A 20,267-nucleotide genomic window follows, 5' to 3' on the forward strand; every position below is an offset into this window, starting at 1 on the left:
ATTCCTACTTTGATAATAGAACCATTCTGATTCAAGATTTGGATACAGACACACTCAAACTTCACACCTTTCATACATTGTGAGAGCTGAGATGTCACCTATTTTTATAAAACCTTAAGTCATCTCGAGACTGACTTAAAAAATATTCTGGGATTTATACATTAATGAAGCAAAACCTGCAACCCATTCTAAAAGATGAAAGACTTAACAGCAATCCAGGTTTTTTTCAATATATCATTTCTGTTGCATGACACTGTGATCTTTTGCTTTAAATTCTGTCTCTTATGATCCTGCTCCACAGCTACCTGATGAAGGAGCAGTGCTCTGAAAGCTAGTGCATCCAAATAAACCTGTTGGACTATAACCTGGTGCTTTTTAACTTTACCCACCCCAGTTCAACACCGGCCCCTCCACATCGTTTCTAGTGAACTCGGCCCACACCCTTTACTGCTGCCAGTAAACTTTACAATGCTGATGAAATGGTGCAGTACCTGCACTCCTGAAAAATTTACAATTTCTAACGATAGTAGCTACTCATTCACTACTCCATCTGATACACGACATTGGAAACTTAGTGCAGGAGGCTGAAAGAAATGAGCAGCTTTAAAACAAAAACCATTTGGAGCTCAAAGCTTTCAATGAGAGCCTGAACCCGACGTTAAGTTCAGGTAAACTTTACTGTGACCAACTTTGTTACAGCTTCAGATTCCCCCCAGCAAAAAGGCATAGAAAAAGTAGTTCTTTTTAAAAAACAGCTCAAGGTCAAAGCACACACACTCTCCACACCCAACACCACCACCAACCCGTTGCTCCTTCAATCCTCCTGCAATGGCGCGTGAACTCGCTGGTGGCTCCGCAGGTTGAAGAAGCGTGTGAAACCCTTCCCACACTGAGAGCAGGTGAAGGGCTTCTCGCCCGTGTGGACCCGCTGGTGGTTCAGCAGGTTGGAGGAATTGCTAAAAGCCTTCCCGCACACGGTGCAGGGGAACGGCCTCTCCCCCGTGTGGACCCGCTGATGGGTCAGCAGGTGGGAGGAACTGTTGAAGGCCTTCTCGCACTCTGGACAGCTGAAGGGTCTCTCCCCTGTGTGGACACGCCGGTGGGTCAGTAGGTTGGAGGAATTGCTGAAGGCTTTCCCGCACTCTAAGCAGCTGAAAGGCCTTTCACCCGTGTGGACCCGTTGGTGGTTCAGCCTGTAGGAGGAACTGCTGAAGGCCTTCCCACACTCGGGGCAGCTGAAGGGCCTTTCCCCGGTGTGGACCCGCCGGTGGGCCAGCAAGACGGAGGAATAGCTGAAGGCCTTCCCACACTCGGGACAGGAGAACGGCCTCTCCCCCGTGTGGACCCGCTGGTGCTTCAGCAGGTCAGAGGATTTGCTGAAGGCCTTCCCGCAGTTGGGACAGCTGAAGGGCCTTTCCCCTGTGTGGACCCGCCGGTGGGTCAGCAGGGCAGAGGAATCACCGAAGGCCTGTCCGCAGTCAGGGCAGGAGAATGGCCTCTCCCCTGTGTGGACCCGCTGGTGCTTCAGGAGGTCGGAGGAATTGCTGAAGGCCTTCCTACACTCGGAGCAGCTGAAGGGCCTCTCCCCCGCCTGGACCCGCTTGTGGGTCAGCAGGGTGGTGGAACTGCTGAATGCCTTGCCGCACTCGGGGCAGCTGAATGGCCTCTCCCCTCTGTGGATCTGGTGGTGCTTTAGCAGGTCAGAGGATTTGCTGAAGGCCTTCCTACAGACTGGGCAGGAGAATGGCCTTTCCCCGGTGTGGCTGCGCTGATAAGTCTCTGGGGCAGACGGGGCATGAAAGCCTTTCCCACAGTTACCACACTTCCATGGTTTCTCCACAGGGCGGGATTCCTCCAGTTTCTCCATGGCTGAAGCTTCAGCTGTACGCAAACACTTGTACAGCCCCTCCCCACTGTGAATTCCTGTTTTCAGGCCGTATAGCTGTTACACGCTCCACGCTCAGTGCGCTGCAACAGTAGGGTCTCTCATCTAGTCCCATTGATGCTGAAAAAGTACTCAAACAAGAACCAAAAAGTTTGTTTCCTTCTCACAGAATCATAGTTGAAAATTGTTGCGGTCCTGATGAATTGGGTGACTGTCAGACATTGATGTCAAAGTGAGGACTTCAGTCGCTGGAGAGTCAGAGACAAAAAGCGCAGCACTGGAAAAGCACAGCAGGTCAGGCAGCATCCGAGGTGCAGGAGAGTCAATGTTTCCGGCATAACGCTTATACCTGTTCATTTTGAAACTTCTGTCTTCAGATCTTCAAATACGCTGCAAAAAGAAATTATAAGATTCATCACTGTCAGTGCAGGGTAGAAATTCAGAACAAGCAATTCTACTTTCTGCAGAATATTCTTTTCTTATTTCACAAAATTGAAAACACCATCCCACTCTCTCCCCCTCTGTTCTCACTCTGCTCTAATCAATTCTTACGGGGCAACCAACAAGGTGACTTTGTCACTGTATAAGTTCAAAATTAATATGAAAGAAGTCTTCGATAAGCTGTTGGCACTTAGAAGTTGACAAGGCACTGGGACTTGATGAAATATATCCAAGGATCTTGAAGAAAGGGACGACAGAAATTGTGGGAGCATTTGACATAATTCAACAGTCTTCCATGGAATTGGAGGAAGTGACTGGAAAACTGCAAACACTTTAGCCTTGTTTAAGAAAGGTTGTAAAGATATACTCAGCAATTAGAGGGCAGCCAGTTTAAATTTGGTGGAAAAGCAGAAATAGTTATTCTGGTCAAAATTTGTAGTCACATGGAGAAAGGTGGATTAAGAAGAGCCAGCGTGGGATTGCTGAAGGGGACATTGCATTTAACTAACTTGATGGTGTTTTTTGCAGAAGTTACAGGCTTGACGAGGATAACACCTCAGCTCTCCTCTTTGTTATCCATCCTGGCTGTCCTAGGGAGTCTGGTACACCTACAGCCTTGACGTAATGCTGAATTTGAGGGGATTAAAGCACTAAAGTGTGACTTCAAATTACTTGGCTTCACGGGTTTTGCTATCATATCTCTCCCATAAACGCTGACAGAACAGGCTGTGTGCAGGAGTCTGCTGGGCACCATCTTCATTAATCAAAAGGGAAAGAGCTATTGATTCAGCACCTCAGTAAATCTTGAGGCAGTCTTAGCTCCTATGCACATGTTGGGATACATGTAAGGAGATGTTTATATTTTGCTTCTGTACTTAGAATTCAGAAATTGAAGCCAGTGTACATTTTAAAAATATTCAAGATTAAAAGTACAGAGGAGATCAATATTATACAACAATCCAACAACCCCGTCCCAAGACAACAGGCGCCTGACCCTCACAAAGCTGGCGGCCGGTTGCCCGGGCAACCCGAGAGCTTCTTCGCCGGTGAAGCAAACACTGAGCCTGTGGGGCTTCTATTGGAGGCCTGAGCCTCCCCCGAGGGGTTTATAAACTCCCCAGTCTCCCTCCTCCCGCGGGTCCCAATCCTACTCTGTCTCACTGTCTCCTCTCCCCGGGGGCAGGAGCCAGGTCTTGGCGCTCGGGCCTGGCGACCTCCCCGGGATGTTCCTGAAACCTGGTCCTGTTCTGAAGGAGGATCCCCGGACCCGAAACACCTCCTCACATTCCTCCCGACACGAGCTGCCGGACCTGCTCAGCTTTTCCAGCGGCTCCTGTTCTTGTTCCTTCAGCCGCCGGCGCCATTCCTCTCCCACACTCAGTCACACTGTCTTTGTCCCATTGCACATGCGCCAACTCAGGGGGCGGGTCCCTCCTGGTGACGTCATCACCGCCGAAGTGGCGCGGTCGGAGGAGTCCTCCAAGAATTCGGTGACAATGGGGGCGGGGCGATCGCTTTCCCCGCCCCCAGCCACTTGAAAGGTGAGTTTCTTTTAAGTTTGAACGTATTTTCTTTCAATTTTCAGAAATGTTATTCCAGACCTCTGGAAGGCTGAAGCATTGAGAAACTTTCAGACATAAACAAACGGATATGAATAAATTTCATAAAAATAGGTAAGGTAAATTGCGAAATAAACCCAGCACAAAATATCAAAAAGAATAGCAAGAGCTTGTATTGGAATGCTGAAGGGAACAGAATCGCTGAAGTAAATGTTGGTCCCTTGGAAGATGAAACCGCTGAGTTAATGGGGGAACACTGAAATAGCAAAGCTGCTAAATCAAAACTTTCCTCAGCTTTCACATTGGAGGACAGCAATACTATCCCTATTGGAACAGGCAAGTCAGAGGCTGTAGAAAGGGTAGAGCTTAAACAATCAACGTCGATAGGTACACTATCGGGATTGAGGGCGGACAGGTCCCCTGGGCCTAATGGCCCACATTCTAATGTACTAAAGGCAGTGGATACGTTAGTTACAATATTCCAAAATTCCTTGGACACAAGAAAGATTTATTGAGTTTATTTAAGACTGAGATAGGTAGATTCTTGATTGTCAAGGTGATCAAAGGTTACGAAGAGAAAGCGCCAGAAAGGAGTTGACTTCAGCCATGATTGGGTGACGGAGCAGACTTGCTGGGCTGAATGGCCTCTGATATCTTATGAATCCACTGGAGTGGAAAAATACTAATGTAACACCTGTATTCAAAAAGGGAGAGAAGCAATACGTGAGAAATTGCAGACCAGTTAGTTCAACAGCTGTTAATGGGAAGTTGTTAGAATCAATTATCAAGGAAGCAATATCAGGATGTTTGGAAAGTCAAAACTCTTTAGATAGCTCCTTTCAAACTACTACCGTTAAGAAGGTCAAGAGCAGCAGTTACATGGGAGACCATTACCTGCAAGTTCTGTTCAAAGACACTCACTACTGGAGCAGCACACTCATCTCAACATACAGAGATTACAAAGATAAAGATGGGAGAAACCATTGGAGAGATTTGAAGACTAAAATGAGAATTTTAAAATTTGGTTGTTGCTTGAATGGGCACCAGCACAGGTCAGTGGACACATGAGCCACAGAGGAATGAGAATTGTTGCCATGATACAAGAGCAAAGTCTTAGATGATTTCAAGTTTACAGAAGGGCAAATGCGTAAAATTATTGATTGCAGCAGTGAAGTAGTCAAGCCTGGAGGTAAGGAAGGGACCAAAGATGATTCCGGCAGCAGCAGCTACTTTGGGAATGGGACAGGCTCGAATGAGATGACAGAGGCGGATACAGGAGGCTTTGTGCTGGCACAGGTCAGAAGCTCCTCTCAGAATCCAATGCAGCAAGTTATGAACAGCCTGGCTGAATCTGAGAGTTATAAGGGAGAGAATGGAGGCTGAGGAATGAAGATGGATGCAAAAACTGGAAACCAGTGGCTTCATTCTTCCCAGTGTTTAATTGGAGTGGATCCATCAATATGAAGAATTTCAGCAACCAGATTGGACCATGAAACTGGTGAGTTTTGAGAAGGTTTGGAGCTCAGGGTGAGGTTCTGGATGTAGGTTTGCTCGCTGAGCTGAAAGGTTCATTTTCCATCACTATACTAGGTAACATCTGCAGTGAGCCTCCAGATGAAGCACCAGTGGTGTAGCCCACTTTCTATTTAGATGTTTGGGTTGGTGATGTCATTTCCTGTGGTGGCATCATTTCGTATGGCAATGTCATTTCCTGTTCTTTTTCGGGGGGGGGGGGTGTAAATGGGATCCAAGTCAATGTATTTGTTGATAGAATTCTGGTTGGAATGCTATGCTTCTAGGAATTCTCATGCGTGTCTCTGTTTGGCTTGTCCTGGGGTGGATGTGTTGTGCCAGTCGAAGTGGTGTCCTTCCTCATGCATCTGTAAGGATACTAGGAATAGTGGGTGATGTCTTTTTGTGGCTAGTTGATGTTCATATATCCTAGTGGCTAGTTTTCTGCCTGTTTGTCCAATGTAGGGAACACCACATCCATCCTCGGATAAGGGTCTGTTTCTGTGTTGTCTGACTTTAACTCTTCTTTTACTGGTCATCACAACCATTTTCTTGCCTTCCCCAATACCCATCCAATTCATTGTTGTTTAAAATATCAGATGAACTCAGCCTTGAATGTATTCAGTGACCCCATACCTGCAGGAAGACATCCCCACTTCTGAACTCAGTTCCTCTTGCTAATATACCACTTGCCTTGCGCATTGCTTGCTGCACCTGTCTGACAACTGGCATTGATTGGTGTGGAAGAACATGTTGCTGGAAAAGCACAGCAGGTCAGGCAGCATCCAAGAAGCAGGAGAATCAGCCCAAAACGTCGATTCTCCTGCTCCTCTGATGCTGCCTGAACAGCTGTGCTTTTCCAGCAACACTCTCAACTCTGATCTCCAGCATCTGCAGACCTCAATTTCTCCTGGTGTGAAAAAACGCTGAGACCTCTTTGTCCATCCACACAACATTCCTGATGAAGGGCTTGTGCCTGAAACATCAACTCTCCTGCTCCACGGATGCTGTCTGACCTGCTGTGCTTCCAGTGCCACATTTTTTGACACTGATCTCCAGCTTCTGCCATCCCAATATATGATCATTTAAACAATGTTTTGTGCTGTTTTCTTTTTCCACAACACCGGCTATAACTTCACACTGAGGTAATACATTTGCCATGTGTTTGCCAATTGAGACACAGACTTGGACCAACTTTTCCAGTCTGTCCCCTCCCTGGATTCCCTCCCTTTGCTTTTAGTTGCTTCAAGTCACAAATTGAACCCCAGCATGAAAAAAAAGAGAGTAGAAGAGGGGGAGAGAAGAGAGATCGCTGTGCTCACAGATGTTGGACAGAGGAAGTTCCAGTCTGTGGTGAATCTCAATCTTCATTCATAGAGAGAAGCAGCAGCAGCTTGAGAAGCTAATGGTCCACCTTCAGACAATAGAGAGGCTGTGTTTAACAAGAACACTAGACTCCTACCGGTCCTCCAGTACTCCTCATTGGTCCATCAAAACAACATAGCGCCGTTTTTGCGGACAGCTACAAGCATGCGCGGTGTTTTTGCTGACACTGAGGAGCATGCGTAGTAGACTCTGTGGAGATGGAGTTACTGACAGTTTCTAACTATCCAAAGGCCAATGGGAGAAAAAAAAGATAGAGCCACACTGCTGTAGGTCTGGAGTCAGTCATGCATAAGCCAGACCAGGGAAACAATGCAGCTGGGACGGCTGAGTGAATCCTTTCCCCTAACAACAGTTTCCTTCCCTAAAAAGGACATGAGTCAGTCAGATGGGGGTTTTCTTTGCCCCGAAAAATGGTTTCATCGTTAAATACTGAACTCCAGGTTTCTGACCGAATTCCAATTCCGTCATCTCCCGCGGCAGGATTCGCCGGAACTGGGTTGTTAGTCCAGTTGATAATGGCACTAGGCTGTCATTCCTTCAACCCCCTGCGATGGCAAATGAACTCGCTGGTGCCTCCGCAGGAGGGAGGAGCAGGTGAAGGCCTTCCTGCACTCGAGGCAACTGAAGGGCCTCTCCCCTGTGTGGACCCGCCGGTGGGTCTGGAGATTAGAGGAATCGCTGAAGGCCTTCCCGCACTCAGGACAACTGAAGGGCCGCTCCCCCGTGTGGACCCGCCGGTGGGTCTGGAGATTGGAGGAATCGCTAAAGCCCTTCCCGCAGTCGGGGCACCCGAAAGGCCACTCCCCCGTGTGGACCAGCTGATGTCTCAGCAGGGCAGAGGAATCACTGAAAGCTTTCCAGCACTCGGGGCAGCTGAACGGCCTCTCCCCGGTGTGGAGCAGCTGGTGCTTCCGCAAGGTGCCCACTTGACTGAATCCCTTCCCACACTCGGGACAGCTGAAGGGCCTTTCCCGCGTGTGGACACGCCGGTGGGTCAGAAGGTGGGAGGAATTGCTGAAGGCCTTCCCGCATTCGGGGCAGGGGAATGGCCTCTCTCCTGTGTGGACCCGCTGGTGGGTCAGCAGGATGGAGGCCCGGGTAAAGCCCTTCCCACACTCGGGACACCTGAAGGGCCTCTCCCCTGTGTGGCGCCGCTGGTGCCTCAGCATGGAGGCGGCCTGGGTAAAGCCCTTCCTGCACTCAGGGCAGGAGAATGGCCTCTCCCCCGTGTGGACCAGCTGGTGCCTCAGCAGGGTGGAGGCCTGGGTAAAACCCTTCCTGCACTCGGTGCAGGAGAATGGCCTTTCCCTGGTGTGACTGCGCTGATGAATCTCCAGGGCAGACGGGACACGGAAGCCTTTTCCACAGTCGCCACACTTCCACGGTTTCTCCACAGGGTGAGATTCCTCAGGATTCTCCATGGCCAAAGCTTCAGCTGCACACAAACACGTGTATAGCCTCTCCCCACCGTGAATTCCTCGTTCCAGGCCGTATCACTCTTCCAGGCTCCACATTCAGTGCGGTTCAACAGTGGGTCTCTCATCCAGTCCCACTGATGCTGAAAATGTACTGAAACAGGAACCAAAAAGCTTTGCTCCTTCTCACAGAATCTAAGTTGAAAATTGCTGAGGTCCTAATAGATTGAGTGACTGTCAGATATTGATGTCAAAGCGAGGATTGCAGATGCCGTACAGTGAGTCGAGAAGTGTGCTGGAAAAGCACATCAGGTCAGGCAGCACCTGAGGAGCAGGAGAGTTGATGTTTTGGGCATAAGCCCTTCATCTGTTGATTTGAAACTTCTATCTTCAAATACTCTGTAAAAAGAGATTACAAATGTCATCACTGTCAGTCCAGAATAGAAACTCAGAACAAGCAATTCTACTTTCTGCAGAATTTTCCACAAAATTGAAAGCACCATCCCACTCTCTCTCTCTGTTCTCACTCCCTTTTAACTAATTCTCCTGAAGGTACTGATTCAGGATCTTACTGGGGCAGAAAAGCAAAAATATCAAGACTGACATCTCTCTGAAGTTTGGATAACTCCACCTGAAAGTTAATATCTTCCACGACATTGGGATGCTGCTGCTGAGAGCGAACAGGTCTAATTTTGGGAAGCAAACAAAAATGTTAATTCAGGGTGAACCTGCCATGCAGCTTCTTGAGGAACAACCAGATACAAAATGGTTAACGCCCCCAGGAAGAGGGGAACAAAATGAGACATCAAGGCGTTAACACTGACACCAGAGAGAAACTGAACATACAGATGTGGCAAACATTAGTGGAAAGCCAGAGTCATAGAGATATACAGCACAGAAAATGACCCTTCAGCCAAAGTCTTCCAGATATCCTAAATTAATCTAGTTGCATTTGCCAGCACTTGGCCCATATGCTTCTTAACCCTTTCTATTCATACACCAATCCAAATGTCTTTTACATACTGTAATTGTACCAACCTCCATCACTTCCTCTGGCAGCTCATTCCAAACATGCACCAGGCTCTGCGTGAAAAATTTGCCCCTTCTGATGCTTTTAAATGTCCACCCCACCCACCCTCACCCTAAACCTTGTTACTACCTCGTCCTGGACTCCCCTATCCCAGGTAAAAGACCTTGTCTATTTACCCGATCCACACCACTGATGATTTTATACAAGTCTATAAGGTCACCCCTCAGACACTGCCGCGCTAGGGAAAACAACCTATAGTTCCATCTTCACTCACACGGGTAATTAAGATTCATAGCGGAGTTTGTTCACTCCAGTTGCTAAAGTGAACAAATGTCCCTCCCTTCTCTCTCTCGCCCCCAGGATGAAGAGTTGCCCAGACGGAAAGAGTTTCACTCTGAAACTGACAGGGCCACTTCCGCGTTGTGACATCAATAATGATTCACAAGGGCGGACCGAGGCCAACACCCAGCCCCCGCACTGCGCCGGCTCCGGACTCCGGCGTGCGATTGACCCGCATTACGCCTGCTCCAGATGGCCGGCGTCCCACTGACCTGCATTACACGTGCTCCGGAGGGCCTGGATCCGGCTGGCCCTCGCTGCGCCCGCTCCGGACGGAAAGCGTCCGGCTGACCCTTACTGCGCCTGCTCGGATTGGATGGCGTCCGGCTGGCCCTCACTGCGCCTGCTCCGGACGGACGGCGTCTGGCTGGCCCTCACTGCGCCTGCTCCGGACGGACGGCGTCCGGCTGGCCCTCACTGCGCCTGCTCCGGACGGACGGCGTCCGGCTGACCCTCACTGCTCCTGCTCCGGACGGACGGCGTCCGGCTGGCCCTCACTGCGCCTGCTGCGGATGGCCGGCGTCCAGCTGACCCTCACTGCGCCTGCTGCGGTCGGTGTCAGACTGACCCGCATTACGTCCGCTCCGGACGGCCGGCGCTGCCCTGCACAGTTGGGAAAATCCCTTCCCTTCAACAAATCCCCATAGTGTGGAAGCAGGCAATTCGGCCCAACGAGTCCACACCGACCCTCCAAAGGGTAACCCACCCACACCCATTCCTCTACATTCACCCCCTGACTAATCCACCCGAGCCTGCACAACCCTGGCACTATGGGTAATTTAGCATTGTCCAGGTAAAGGTGGATTGGCAAAGTTAAAAATCACACAACGCCAGGTTATCATCCAACAGGTTTATTTGAAAGGAGTAGCATTTCGAGCGCTACTCCTTCAGGTGGTTGTGGAGAATAAGATCATAACGCATAGAATTTATGAAAAAACATGACAGTGCCCTGCCACTGAAATGATCTATTGAACAAAGCTGGATTGTGTAATCTTTCATCTTTTAGAATGTGTTGCAGGTATCACAAATATGTAAATCCCACAATTTCCTGCAAGGCACCTTCGAGATAACTATGGTTTTATAACAAAAGATGACATCTTTCAGTCTGGGGGGATGGGGGGATGGGGGGTTGGGGGGGAGGAGAGTGGGGGGTTTGGGGGGGAGGAGAGTGGGGGGTTGGGGGGGAGGAGAGTGGGGGGTTGGGGAGGGAGGGGGGAATGGCAGAACTAGAGGGCATATGTTTAGGGTGAGAGGGGAAAGATATAAAAGAGACCTAAGGGGCAACCTTTTCACAAAGAGGGTGGTACATGTACGGAATGAGCTGCAAGAGGAAGAGGTGGAGGCTAGTACAATTGCAACATTTGAAAGGGATCTGGATGGAATATATGAATAGCAAGGGTTTGGAGGGATATGGGGTGGGTGTGAGAAGGTAGGACTAGATGGGTTGGGATATCTAGTCGGCATGGACAAGTTGGATCGCAGGGTCTATTCTGTGCTGTACATCTCTACGACTATTTCAGCTCAGACAATGCATGAAAGGTGTGAGATCAGAGTCTGTCTGTATCCTAACCTTGAGTCAGGCTGGTTCTATTTTCAAAAGTTGAATTTACATAATACTACATGTATTGACTGCCTGGAGATTGTTCATTTTAGGAGCAAAATAGAATGTATCGGCAAATATAATGCTGCAAATACAAATTCACTGCAATGGACTTGTGTGTATACACACACACGCATGAGAGAAATAAAAAGTCTATTTCTGTGCTGCATATCACACAGACATTGAGATAACATGCTTTATTTCTGTGGTTGTAAATGTTGTTGTAAATTATAGCTGGGGACTAATAGTTAGATGTAAGGGACAGAATTCCTCAAAATAGGGCACTATAAGAATCCTGGGAGAACCCTATTCTGGTTTACTTACTAGTGAACAAACATTAAGCACGAGGATCTATTTATTTTTAATTTTGATTCGTTTTTCTTGTTTGATTCCCTGCTATGACAACACTGTATCTGAATGGTTGACAGGCTGAGAGATGGTGGGTTGGGTCTCAATTGACCCAATGTTTTATTGTTCCAAATGGTGTAAAAATGGGTGTCAAAGCTTCAGCAGAAATCCAGCAGAGCTGACAGGCCAACATCTTACTCTAAGCGAACAGGGAGATCAACAGAGGAGAGAGAAATCAGGACCTGAAATCTGAGCTGACACCAGACTACCCTATGATCAATGCTTTGATTAGCAGTGCCAACCCTCTACCTTGACCTCGCTTCCCATTTGACTACCCCCTCAATATTCAGGATCCAATCCTTGTCATCCTGAAGCTGGGTTAGCCATGGGAAATGCAGGGTTATAGTTCCATAGTAATAAAAGCAGGAGTAGGCCATTTGTCCTGTCAGGCCTACTCTGCCATTCATTAAGATCATCGCAGCTCCTCCTCCCTGCATTGTCAAAGCTACCCTTAATTCACCAACCATGCAAAAACCCATCCAACTGTGTCTTCAATATACTGAAGTGGCCTTTACTGCTTCATTGGGCAGAGAATTCCATAGATTCTCTCCTAATCGGTGTTTGAAAGCTACTCCCCCTAATCTTGAGGTCTAGTCTCACCCAACAGCAGAAATGACTGGATAGGGAAGGGCTGCATCCCCAAAGTGCAATGAATTCCCACTTCCCCCCAAAATCCCGGACGGACTCACTCACTCAGTTGTTTGCTCATAAATGAAAGATTTTACTGTTACAACTTCTGCTCCTAGTCAGGGCAAAACATCTTTGACAGCTGCTCTGAAAGTCCAATCTTCACAACCACACTTATGAATCATTCTCCTCTCACCTCAAATATGCACCGTCTAGTTTTGGACTGCACCATCCCGGGGAAAAGATCTTGGGTATTCACCCTATCCATGCCCGTTACAACGTCAATGCCCTCAGTCTCTGATGCTCCAGGGAAAATATCCCTGGCCTATTCTCCCTCTCCCAGTAGTTTAAACCCTCCACGTCTGGCAACAACCTTGTAAATCTTTTCCAACCTCTTTCAAAGTTTCACAACATCTTTTCTATATCAAGGAGACTAGAATTGAATGCAGTGTTCCAAAAGTGGCCCAACCAATTTCGTGGACAGCGGCCACATGACCTCCCAACTCCCATACTCAATGCTCTGACCAAGAAAGGAAAGCATACTGAATGCCTTCTTTACTATCGTAGCTACCTGAGACTCCACTTTCAAGGAATTATGAACCTGCACTCCAAGGTCTTTGTTCAGCAACACTCCCCTTAACTGTGTCAGTTCTGCCTGGATTGCTTGACCAAAATGCAACTCCTCACATTTGTCTAAATTAAACTCCATCTCCCACTCCTCGGCCCAATGACCCATCTGCTCAATTCCCATTTATAGCAAACTCTCTTATTCCCTAGAAGCTGAAAATCTTAATCCCACCTAATTCCTGCTGCATCTCATCCTGAAGGGTCTGGTTCATGCTGATACACAGGCCCACACTCTAATTGAAACATACAGAATACTGAATGGCATGGACAGACTGGATGTTGGGAAGATGTTTCCATTGGTAGGAGAGACAAGAACCTGAAGGCACAGCCTTAGAGTAAAGGGAAGGCCTTTTGGAACTGTGATAAGGAGAAACTCCTTCAACCAGAGAGTGGTGAATCTTTGGAATTCATTGCCACAGAAGGCTGTAAAGGACAGGTCATTGAGAATATTTAAGACGGAGGTCGACAGGTTCTTGAGTATCAAGGGGATCAAGGGTTACGGGGAGAAAGCAGGAGAATGGGCCTGAGAAACTTATCAGCTGCGATTGTGCGCTATCAGCAGACCTGATGGGCTGAATGGCCTAATCTCAGCTCCAATGTGTTATGGTCTCTTGCTGTCCTGGACACAGAGGGTGAGAATTGGGAGCAGGACTAGGACATTTGGTCTTTCGTGCCTGGACCAGTATTGCACAGATCATAACTGGATATGAATATACCTACATTTTGGTGGACAGGCTGGGACATTTTTCATTGGAGCATAGGAGGTTGAGAGGTGACCTTACTGAGGTTGATTAAATCATGACAGATCTAGCTAACGTGAATGGCAGATGTCCTTTCCCTTGGGTGGGGGTTTCAAGATTAGGGAGCAAATTTTGAAGGAGAGAGGAGAAAGATTTGAAAAACATGAGGGACATTATTTTTCATTTTACAGAGAGTGGTTCGCGTGTGGAATGAATGTCCAGAGGAAGTGGTGCAGTTATAGCATTTAAAGGACATTTGGATAAGTATCTGAATAGGAAAGATTCAGAGGATATGGACCAAATACTGGTAGGTGGGACTAGTTTAGTTAGAGAACATAGTCAGCATGGACTAGTTGGACTGAAGGGGCTGTTTCTGTGCTGTCTGACACTGTAACTGTTCTATGCTGGTCTTGAAACCATTTTCTTAATATCCCCCATAAACATCCATTTCATTGTTGTTCAAAATATCAGATGAACTCAGCAGTGAATACGTTCAATGACCCCCCTAACAGAAAGAAGACATCCCCACTTCTGAACTCAATTCCTCTTGCTAATATACCACTTGCCTTGCTGATAGCTTGCTGCACCTGTCCGACAACTGGCAGTGACTGGTGCAGAAGGACACTGAGGTCCCATTGTACATCTACACATCATTGTTGATGAAGGGCTTGTGCCCAAAACATCAACTCTCATGCTGCCTGATTAGCTGTACTTTTAGGAGAAAGTGAGGACCGCAGATGCTGGAGATCAGAGCAGAAAATATGTTGGTGGAAAAGTGCAGCAAGTCAGGCAGCATCCAAGGAGCATGAGAATCGACGTATCGGACATGAGCCCTTCTTCAGGAATGAGGAAAGTGTGGCAAGCAGGCTAAGATAAAAGGTGGGGAGGAGGGACTTGGGGGAGGGGCTTTGGAAATGCGATAGGTAGAAGGAGGTTAAGGTGAGGGTGATAGGCCGGAGTGGGGGTGGGGGCGGAGAGGTCAGGAAGAAGATTGCAGGTTAGGAAGGTGATGCTGGGTTTGAGGGTTGGGACTGAGACAAGGTGGGGGGAGGGGAAATGAGGAAACTGGAGAAATCGGAGGTCATCCCTTGTGGTTGGAGGGTTCCTAGGCGGAAGATGAGGCACTCTTCCTCCAGCTGTCATGTTGCCATGGTCTGGCGATGGAGGAGTCCAAGGACCTGCATGTCCTTGGTGGAGTGGGAGGGGGAGTTGAAGTGTTGAGCCACGGGGTGGTTGGGTTGGTTGGTCCGGGTGTCCTAGAGGTGTTCTCTGAAACGTTCTGCAAGTCGGCGGCCTGTCTCCCCAATGTAGAGGAGGCCACATCGGGTGCAGCGGATGCAGTAAATGATGTGTGTGGAGGTGCTGGTGAATTTGTGGTGGATATGGAAGGATCCCTTGGGGCCTTGGAGGGAACTAAGGGGGGGAAGGTGTGGGCTGAAAATGTGTTGCTGGAAAAGCACAGCAGGTCAGGCAGCATCCAAGGAGCAGGAGAATCGTCGTTTCGGGCATGAGCTCTTCTTCAGGAATCTGAAGGTGTGGGCGCAAGTTTTGCATTTCTTGCGGTTGCAGGGGAAGGTGCCGGGAGTGGAGGTTGGGTTGGTGGGGGCTGTGGACCTGACGAGGGAGTCACGGAGGGAGTGGTCTTTTCGGAACGCTGATAGGGGAGGGGAGGGAAACATATTCCTGGTGATGGGGTCCGTTTGGAGGTGGCAGAAATGACGACGGATGATACGATGTATATGGAGGTTGGTGGGGTGGTAGGTGAGGACCAGTGGGGTTCTGGCCTGGTGGCGATTGGAGGGACGGGGCTCAAGGGCGGAGGAGCAGGAAGTGGAGGAGATGCGGTGGAGAGCATAGTCGATCATGTCTGGGGGGAAATTGCTGTCTTTGAAGAAGGAGGCCATCTGGGTTGTTCGGTATTGGAACTGGTCCTCCTGGGAGCAGATGCAATGGAGATGAAGAAATTGGGAATATGGGTGCAACTCTGATCCTCAGCATCTGCAATCCTCACTTTCTCCACATCCCAATGTATCACATTTAAAAACGCACCACCTTTCTGTTTTTCTTGCCACGGCAAAGGCTATAGCTTCACATTGAGGTACTGCATTTGCCATGTGTTTGCCAACTGAGACACAGACCTGGTCCAACATTTCCTGAGTCTGTCTCCACCCCAGAGAATCACTCCCTTTCCTTTCAGCTGCTGCAAATCAACACTATATATGAACAGGGATATCGGCTGGGTGCTGGCAAGCGGGACTAGATTAGGTTGCAATATCTGGCCGACATGAACGAGTTGGACCGAAGGGTCTGTTTCCGTACTGTCCATCTCTATGACTATAATTGAACACCAAAATGAAAACTAAATGGAAAAGGGGGTGAGAAAAGAAAGTGCTGTACTCACAGATGTTGGACAGAAGAAGCAAGTTACAGTCTGGGCTGAAGCTCAATCTTCACAGCAGCTACAGAAGCTTATGGTCCTCCTTCTGCATTCAGACAATAGGGGTGCTCTAACTGGCAGGAGGACCAATCCCCATCCGGTCCTCCAGGCTTTACCATTGGTCCATCAAAAGGAAGTCGCGTGCCGTTCTTCGGACTTCGAGGAGCATGCATACTACTTTGCTGACACCGGTGAGCATGTGCCTTCCTCGCTGACACCTCGGAGCATGCGCAGTGTGCGCTTTGGGGACTACTGTTAATGACGGATGTAAAGAATCTAAAGGCCAAAAGGAGAAAAAACGGCTGGAGCCACAATTTTATTTTTCCCTGTAGCTCGACGTTGTATTCTTTTTGCATTTTGTCTGGCTGCTCAACTTTTGTAAGCCTTTTCACCAGGGCAGATGAAGTTGTAAACTGGAGGGCATCGGTTTAAGATGAGGGGAGAAAGATTTAAAATGGTCCGAAGAAGCAACTTTTTCGCACAGAGGGTGGTGTGTGTACGGAATGAACTGCCAGACGAAGTGGTGGAGGCTGGTGCATTTACAATGTTTAATAGGAATCTGGATGGGTATATGAATAGGAAGGGTTTAGAGGGATATGCGGCCCACCCGCATGGGCCCCAGCTATGCCTGCCTCTTCGTAGGGTATGTGGAACAATCCATCTTCCGCAACTACACTGGCCCCACCCCGCATCTTTTCCTTCGCTACATTGATGACTGTATCGGCGCTACCTCGTGCTCCCACGAGGAGGTTGAACAGTTCATCCACTACACTAACACCTTCCACCCCGACCTCAAATTCACCTGGACAGTCTCGGACTCCTCCCTCCCCTTCCTAGACCTTTCTGTTTCTATCTCAGGCGACCGAATCAACACGGACATCTACTACAAACCAACCGACTCCCACAGCTACCTGGACTACACCTCCTCCCATCCTGCCCCCTGTAAAAACGCCATCCCATTCTCCCAATTCCTTCGTCTCCGCCGCATCTGCTCCCAGGAGGACCAGTTCAAAATACGTACAACACAGATGGCCTCCTTCTTCAAGGACCGCAATTTCCCCCCCGACGTGGTCGACGGTGCCCTCCACCGCATCTCCTCCACTTCCTGCTCCTCCGCCCTTGAGCCCCGCCCCTCCAACCGCCAACAGGACAGAACCCCACTGGTCCTCACCTACCACCCCACCAATCTCCATGTACAGCGCATCATCCGCCGTCACTTCCGCCACCTCCAAACAGACCCCAGCACCAAGGATATATTTCCCTCCCCTCCCCTATCAGCTTTCCGTAGAGACCACTCCCTCCGTGACTCCCTTGTCAGATCCACACCCCCCACCGACCCAACCTCCACTCCCGGCACCTTCCCTTGCAACCGCAGGAGGTGCAACACTTGCGCCCACACCTCCCCCCTCACTTCTCTCCAAGGCCCCAAAGGAAACTTCCATATCCGCCACAGATTCACCTGCACCTCCACCCACATCATCTACTGCATCCGCTGCAGCCGGTGTGGCCTCCTCTATATTGGGGAGACAGGCCGCCTACTTGCGGAGCGATTCAGAGAGCACCTCTGGGCCACCCGGACGAACCAACCCAACCACCCTGTAGCACAGCATTTCAACTCCCCCTCCCACTCCACCGAGGATATGCAGGTCATTGGACTCATCCACCGCCAAACCACAACAACGCGACGGTCGGAGGAGGAGGGTCTTATCTTCCGACTGGGAACCCTCCAACCACAGGGGATGAACTTGGACTTCACCAGTTTCTTCATCCCCCCTCCCCCCACCTTGTCTCAGCCGAATCCCTCCAGCCCGGCACCGCCTTCCTGACCTGCAGTCTTCTTCTTGACCTCTCCGCCTCCATCCTACTCCGACCTATCACCCTCACCTTGACCTCTTTCCACCTATCACATTTCCAACACCCCTCCTCCAAGTCCCTCCTCCCTACCTTTTATCTTCTCCTGCTGAACACTCTCTGCTCATTCCTGAAGAAGGGCCTGTGCCCGAAACGTCGAATCTCCTGTTCCCTGGGTGCTGCCTGACCTGCTGTGCTGTTCCAGCAATAAAGTTTCAACTTAGAGGGATATGGTTAGGTTCGGATATGATTAGATTAGATTAGATTCCCTACAGTGTGGAAACTGGCCCTTCAGCCCAACCAATCCACACCAACCCTCCGAAGAGTAACCCACCCAGACCCATTTCTCTCTGACTAATGCACCTAACACTATGGGCAATTTAACATGGACTATTCACCTGGCCTGCACATTTTTGTACTGTGGGAGGAAACCGGAGCACCCGGAGGAAACCCACGCAGACACGGACAACATGCAAATTCCACACTGACAGTCACCAGAGCCTGGAATCGAACCTGGAACTTTGGTGCTGTGAAGCAGCAGTGCTAACTACTGAGTCACCGTGCCGTCATTCAAGTAAATGTCTCCCCGGGGGGAGGAGGGACAGTCAAGAGTCAACCATACTGCTACATGTAGGCCAGACTGGGTAAAGAATGCAGCTAGGACAACTGAGTGAATCCTTTTCCACAACGGCAATTTCCTTCCCTAAAAAGGATATGAGTGAATCAGATGTCTTTCCCCCCCTACCAATTCTGAACTCAATCCTTCTGACCGAATTCCAATTCCGCCATCTGCCGTGGCAGGATTTGAACCCATGAGTCCCCAGAACTGGGTTGATCGTCCAGTTGATAATGGCATTCAGCTGTCACTCCTTCAATTGCCCTGCGATGGCACATGAACTCACTGGTGCCTCTGCAGGTGGGAGGAACTGGTGAAGCCCTTCTTGCACTGACAGCAGGTGAATGGCCTCTCCCTGGTGTGGATTCGCTGGCGTGTCCACAGGGTTGCACATCTGACTGAATCCATTCCCACACTCCGGGCAGGTGAATGGTCTCTCCCCAGTGTGGACCTGCTGGTGCATGAGTAAGGTGGAAGAATCGACAAATCCTTCCTGCACACACAGGTGAACAGTCTCTGGTGGTTTGGTTTTGATCCCCCAAGCTGAGTAAATCATTAAAGTGCCTTTCACAGTCAGTGCCCTGAATCTTCCTCACTTGCGTATCTGTGTCTCAATGTTCTTCCTGCCACACCAGTATCCAAAATCTCTCACGCAGACAAAAACAAACATTTCTTCTCGATTGGTATGGGTGCTGATATTCTAGTCCCAATGAATCAAGTGGTTATGTCAAAAGTCGATGTATCATTTGCTTTCAGATTTCTTTCCGTATGTCTTCCTGCAAAAAAAAAACAAATTGCAAAATAAGTGATCACGGTCAGGACAGTTAAAGAAACATAACATTGGTGGCAATTCTTGTAGATTGCCAGATGCCTGATGATCACATATTATCCAGGACACAAACCTGAAAACCCTCATGCAGCCAGATAGCCCTAAGTGTATATGGAGAACTTCCTAAAGGAGCCAATAGGAGCTACGGTGACAGGTACTGATATTCCATGCTCCAAACAGCTCGTCTGTCATTGGCCAGCTGCCTGGAATCACACAAGACTATTGTTCAGGAATGTAATATTAAACAAATTTAGCTTAAATCTTTCATCTTTTCAAAAGATGAATTAGTTTTGGTTCCTTCATATGTAAATCCCAGAACTTTTTAAAAAGTTACATTCTCAAGATAGCTTTAACAATAGATGCCATCTCAGCTCAGATAATGCATTGAAAGTATGAGGTTAAAGTCTGTGACCCAATATTTCTATCCTACCCATTCCCTTCATGATTTTATAATCCCTATAAGGTCACCCCTCAGCCTCCAATGCTCCAGGGAAAACAGCTCCAGACTTTTCAGCCTCTCAATATAGCTCAAATCCTCAAATCCTTGGTTACATCCTTGTAAATCTTTTCTGAATCCTTTCAAGTTTTACAACATTCTTCCAATAGGAAGGAGACCAGAATTGCATGCAATATTCAAAAAGTGGCCTAACCAACATCCTATACAGCCGCAACACGACCTCTCAACTCCTATACTGAATGCTCTGACCAAAAATGGAAGGCATACCAAACATGTTCTTCACTATCTTATCTACCTGTTTCAAAGGGAGACTCCCTTCCTCTGGGCAACATCTGGGAACAAAGCAATGTCTCCCTCTTTCCATTCCTTATCCTGGGGGGAGGGGGGGGGGGAGGTTTGGATTCGCCCACACTGGGGAAACAGCATCAGTATTCACCCTATCCATACCACTCATGATTTTGTAACCTCTATAAAGGTCACCCCTCAACCTTTGATGCTTCAGAGAAAA

The 20,267-nt window shown here is 48.8% G+C and overlaps 2 protein-coding genes across 14 annotated transcripts; both read right to left on the minus strand.

Annotated features, from left to right (window-relative positions):
* Positions 1 to 633: 633 nt before the first annotated feature.
* LOC148143665 (uncharacterized) lies at positions 634 to 16,078 on the minus strand. 13 transcript variants are annotated; one of them, XM_087974426.1, is made up of 3 exons: positions 15,971 to 16,078; positions 3,637 to 4,579; positions 634 to 2,275 (listed from the first exon to the last, which is right to left on the minus strand). In XM_087974426.1, the coding sequence occupies exon 3, from the start codon at positions 1,865 to 1,867 to the stop codon at positions 815 to 817; it is 1,053 nt and encodes a 350-aa protein (XP_087830552.1). In that variant the 5' UTR covers positions 1,868 to 2,275; positions 3,637 to 4,579; positions 15,971 to 16,078; the 3' UTR covers positions 634 to 814. The 13 variants fall into 13 exon arrangements, with proteins under 13 accessions (XP_087830552.1, XP_087830551.1, XP_087830553.1 ...); XM_087974425.1 differs by lacking the exon at positions 15,971 to 16,078 and adding an exon at positions 9,780 to 9,871; XM_087974427.1 differs by lacking the exon at positions 15,971 to 16,078 and adding an exon at positions 9,503 to 9,681.
* Positions 7,084 to 8,259, minus strand: LOC148143666 (uncharacterized). Its single transcript, XM_087974438.1, has one exon. The coding sequence runs from the start codon at positions 8,202 to 8,204 to the stop codon at positions 7,305 to 7,307; it is 900 nt and encodes a 299-aa protein (XP_087830564.1). The 5' UTR covers positions 8,205 to 8,259; the 3' UTR covers positions 7,084 to 7,304.
* Positions 16,079 to 20,267: the final 4,189 nt, after the last annotated feature.

Source organism: Chiloscyllium plagiosum, unplaced genomic scaffold, assembly GCF_037043375.1.
Source record: "Chiloscyllium plagiosum isolate Xiang-an unplaced genomic scaffold, Cpla_swu_hap1 HiC_scaffold_27, whole genome shotgun sequence".
NCBI lineage: Eukaryota > Metazoa > Chordata > Chondrichthyes > Orectolobiformes > Hemiscylliidae > Chiloscyllium > Chiloscyllium plagiosum.

Coding starts and splice junctions, on each gene's coding strand:
- LOC148143666 (XM_087974438.1), bottom strand. CDS start 8,204: ATGGAGAATCCTGAGGAATCTCACCCTGTGGAGAAACCGTGGAAGTGT.
- LOC148143665 (XM_087974426.1), bottom strand. CDS start 1,867: ATGGAGAAACTGGAGGAATCCCGCCCTGTGGAGAAACCATGGAAGTGT.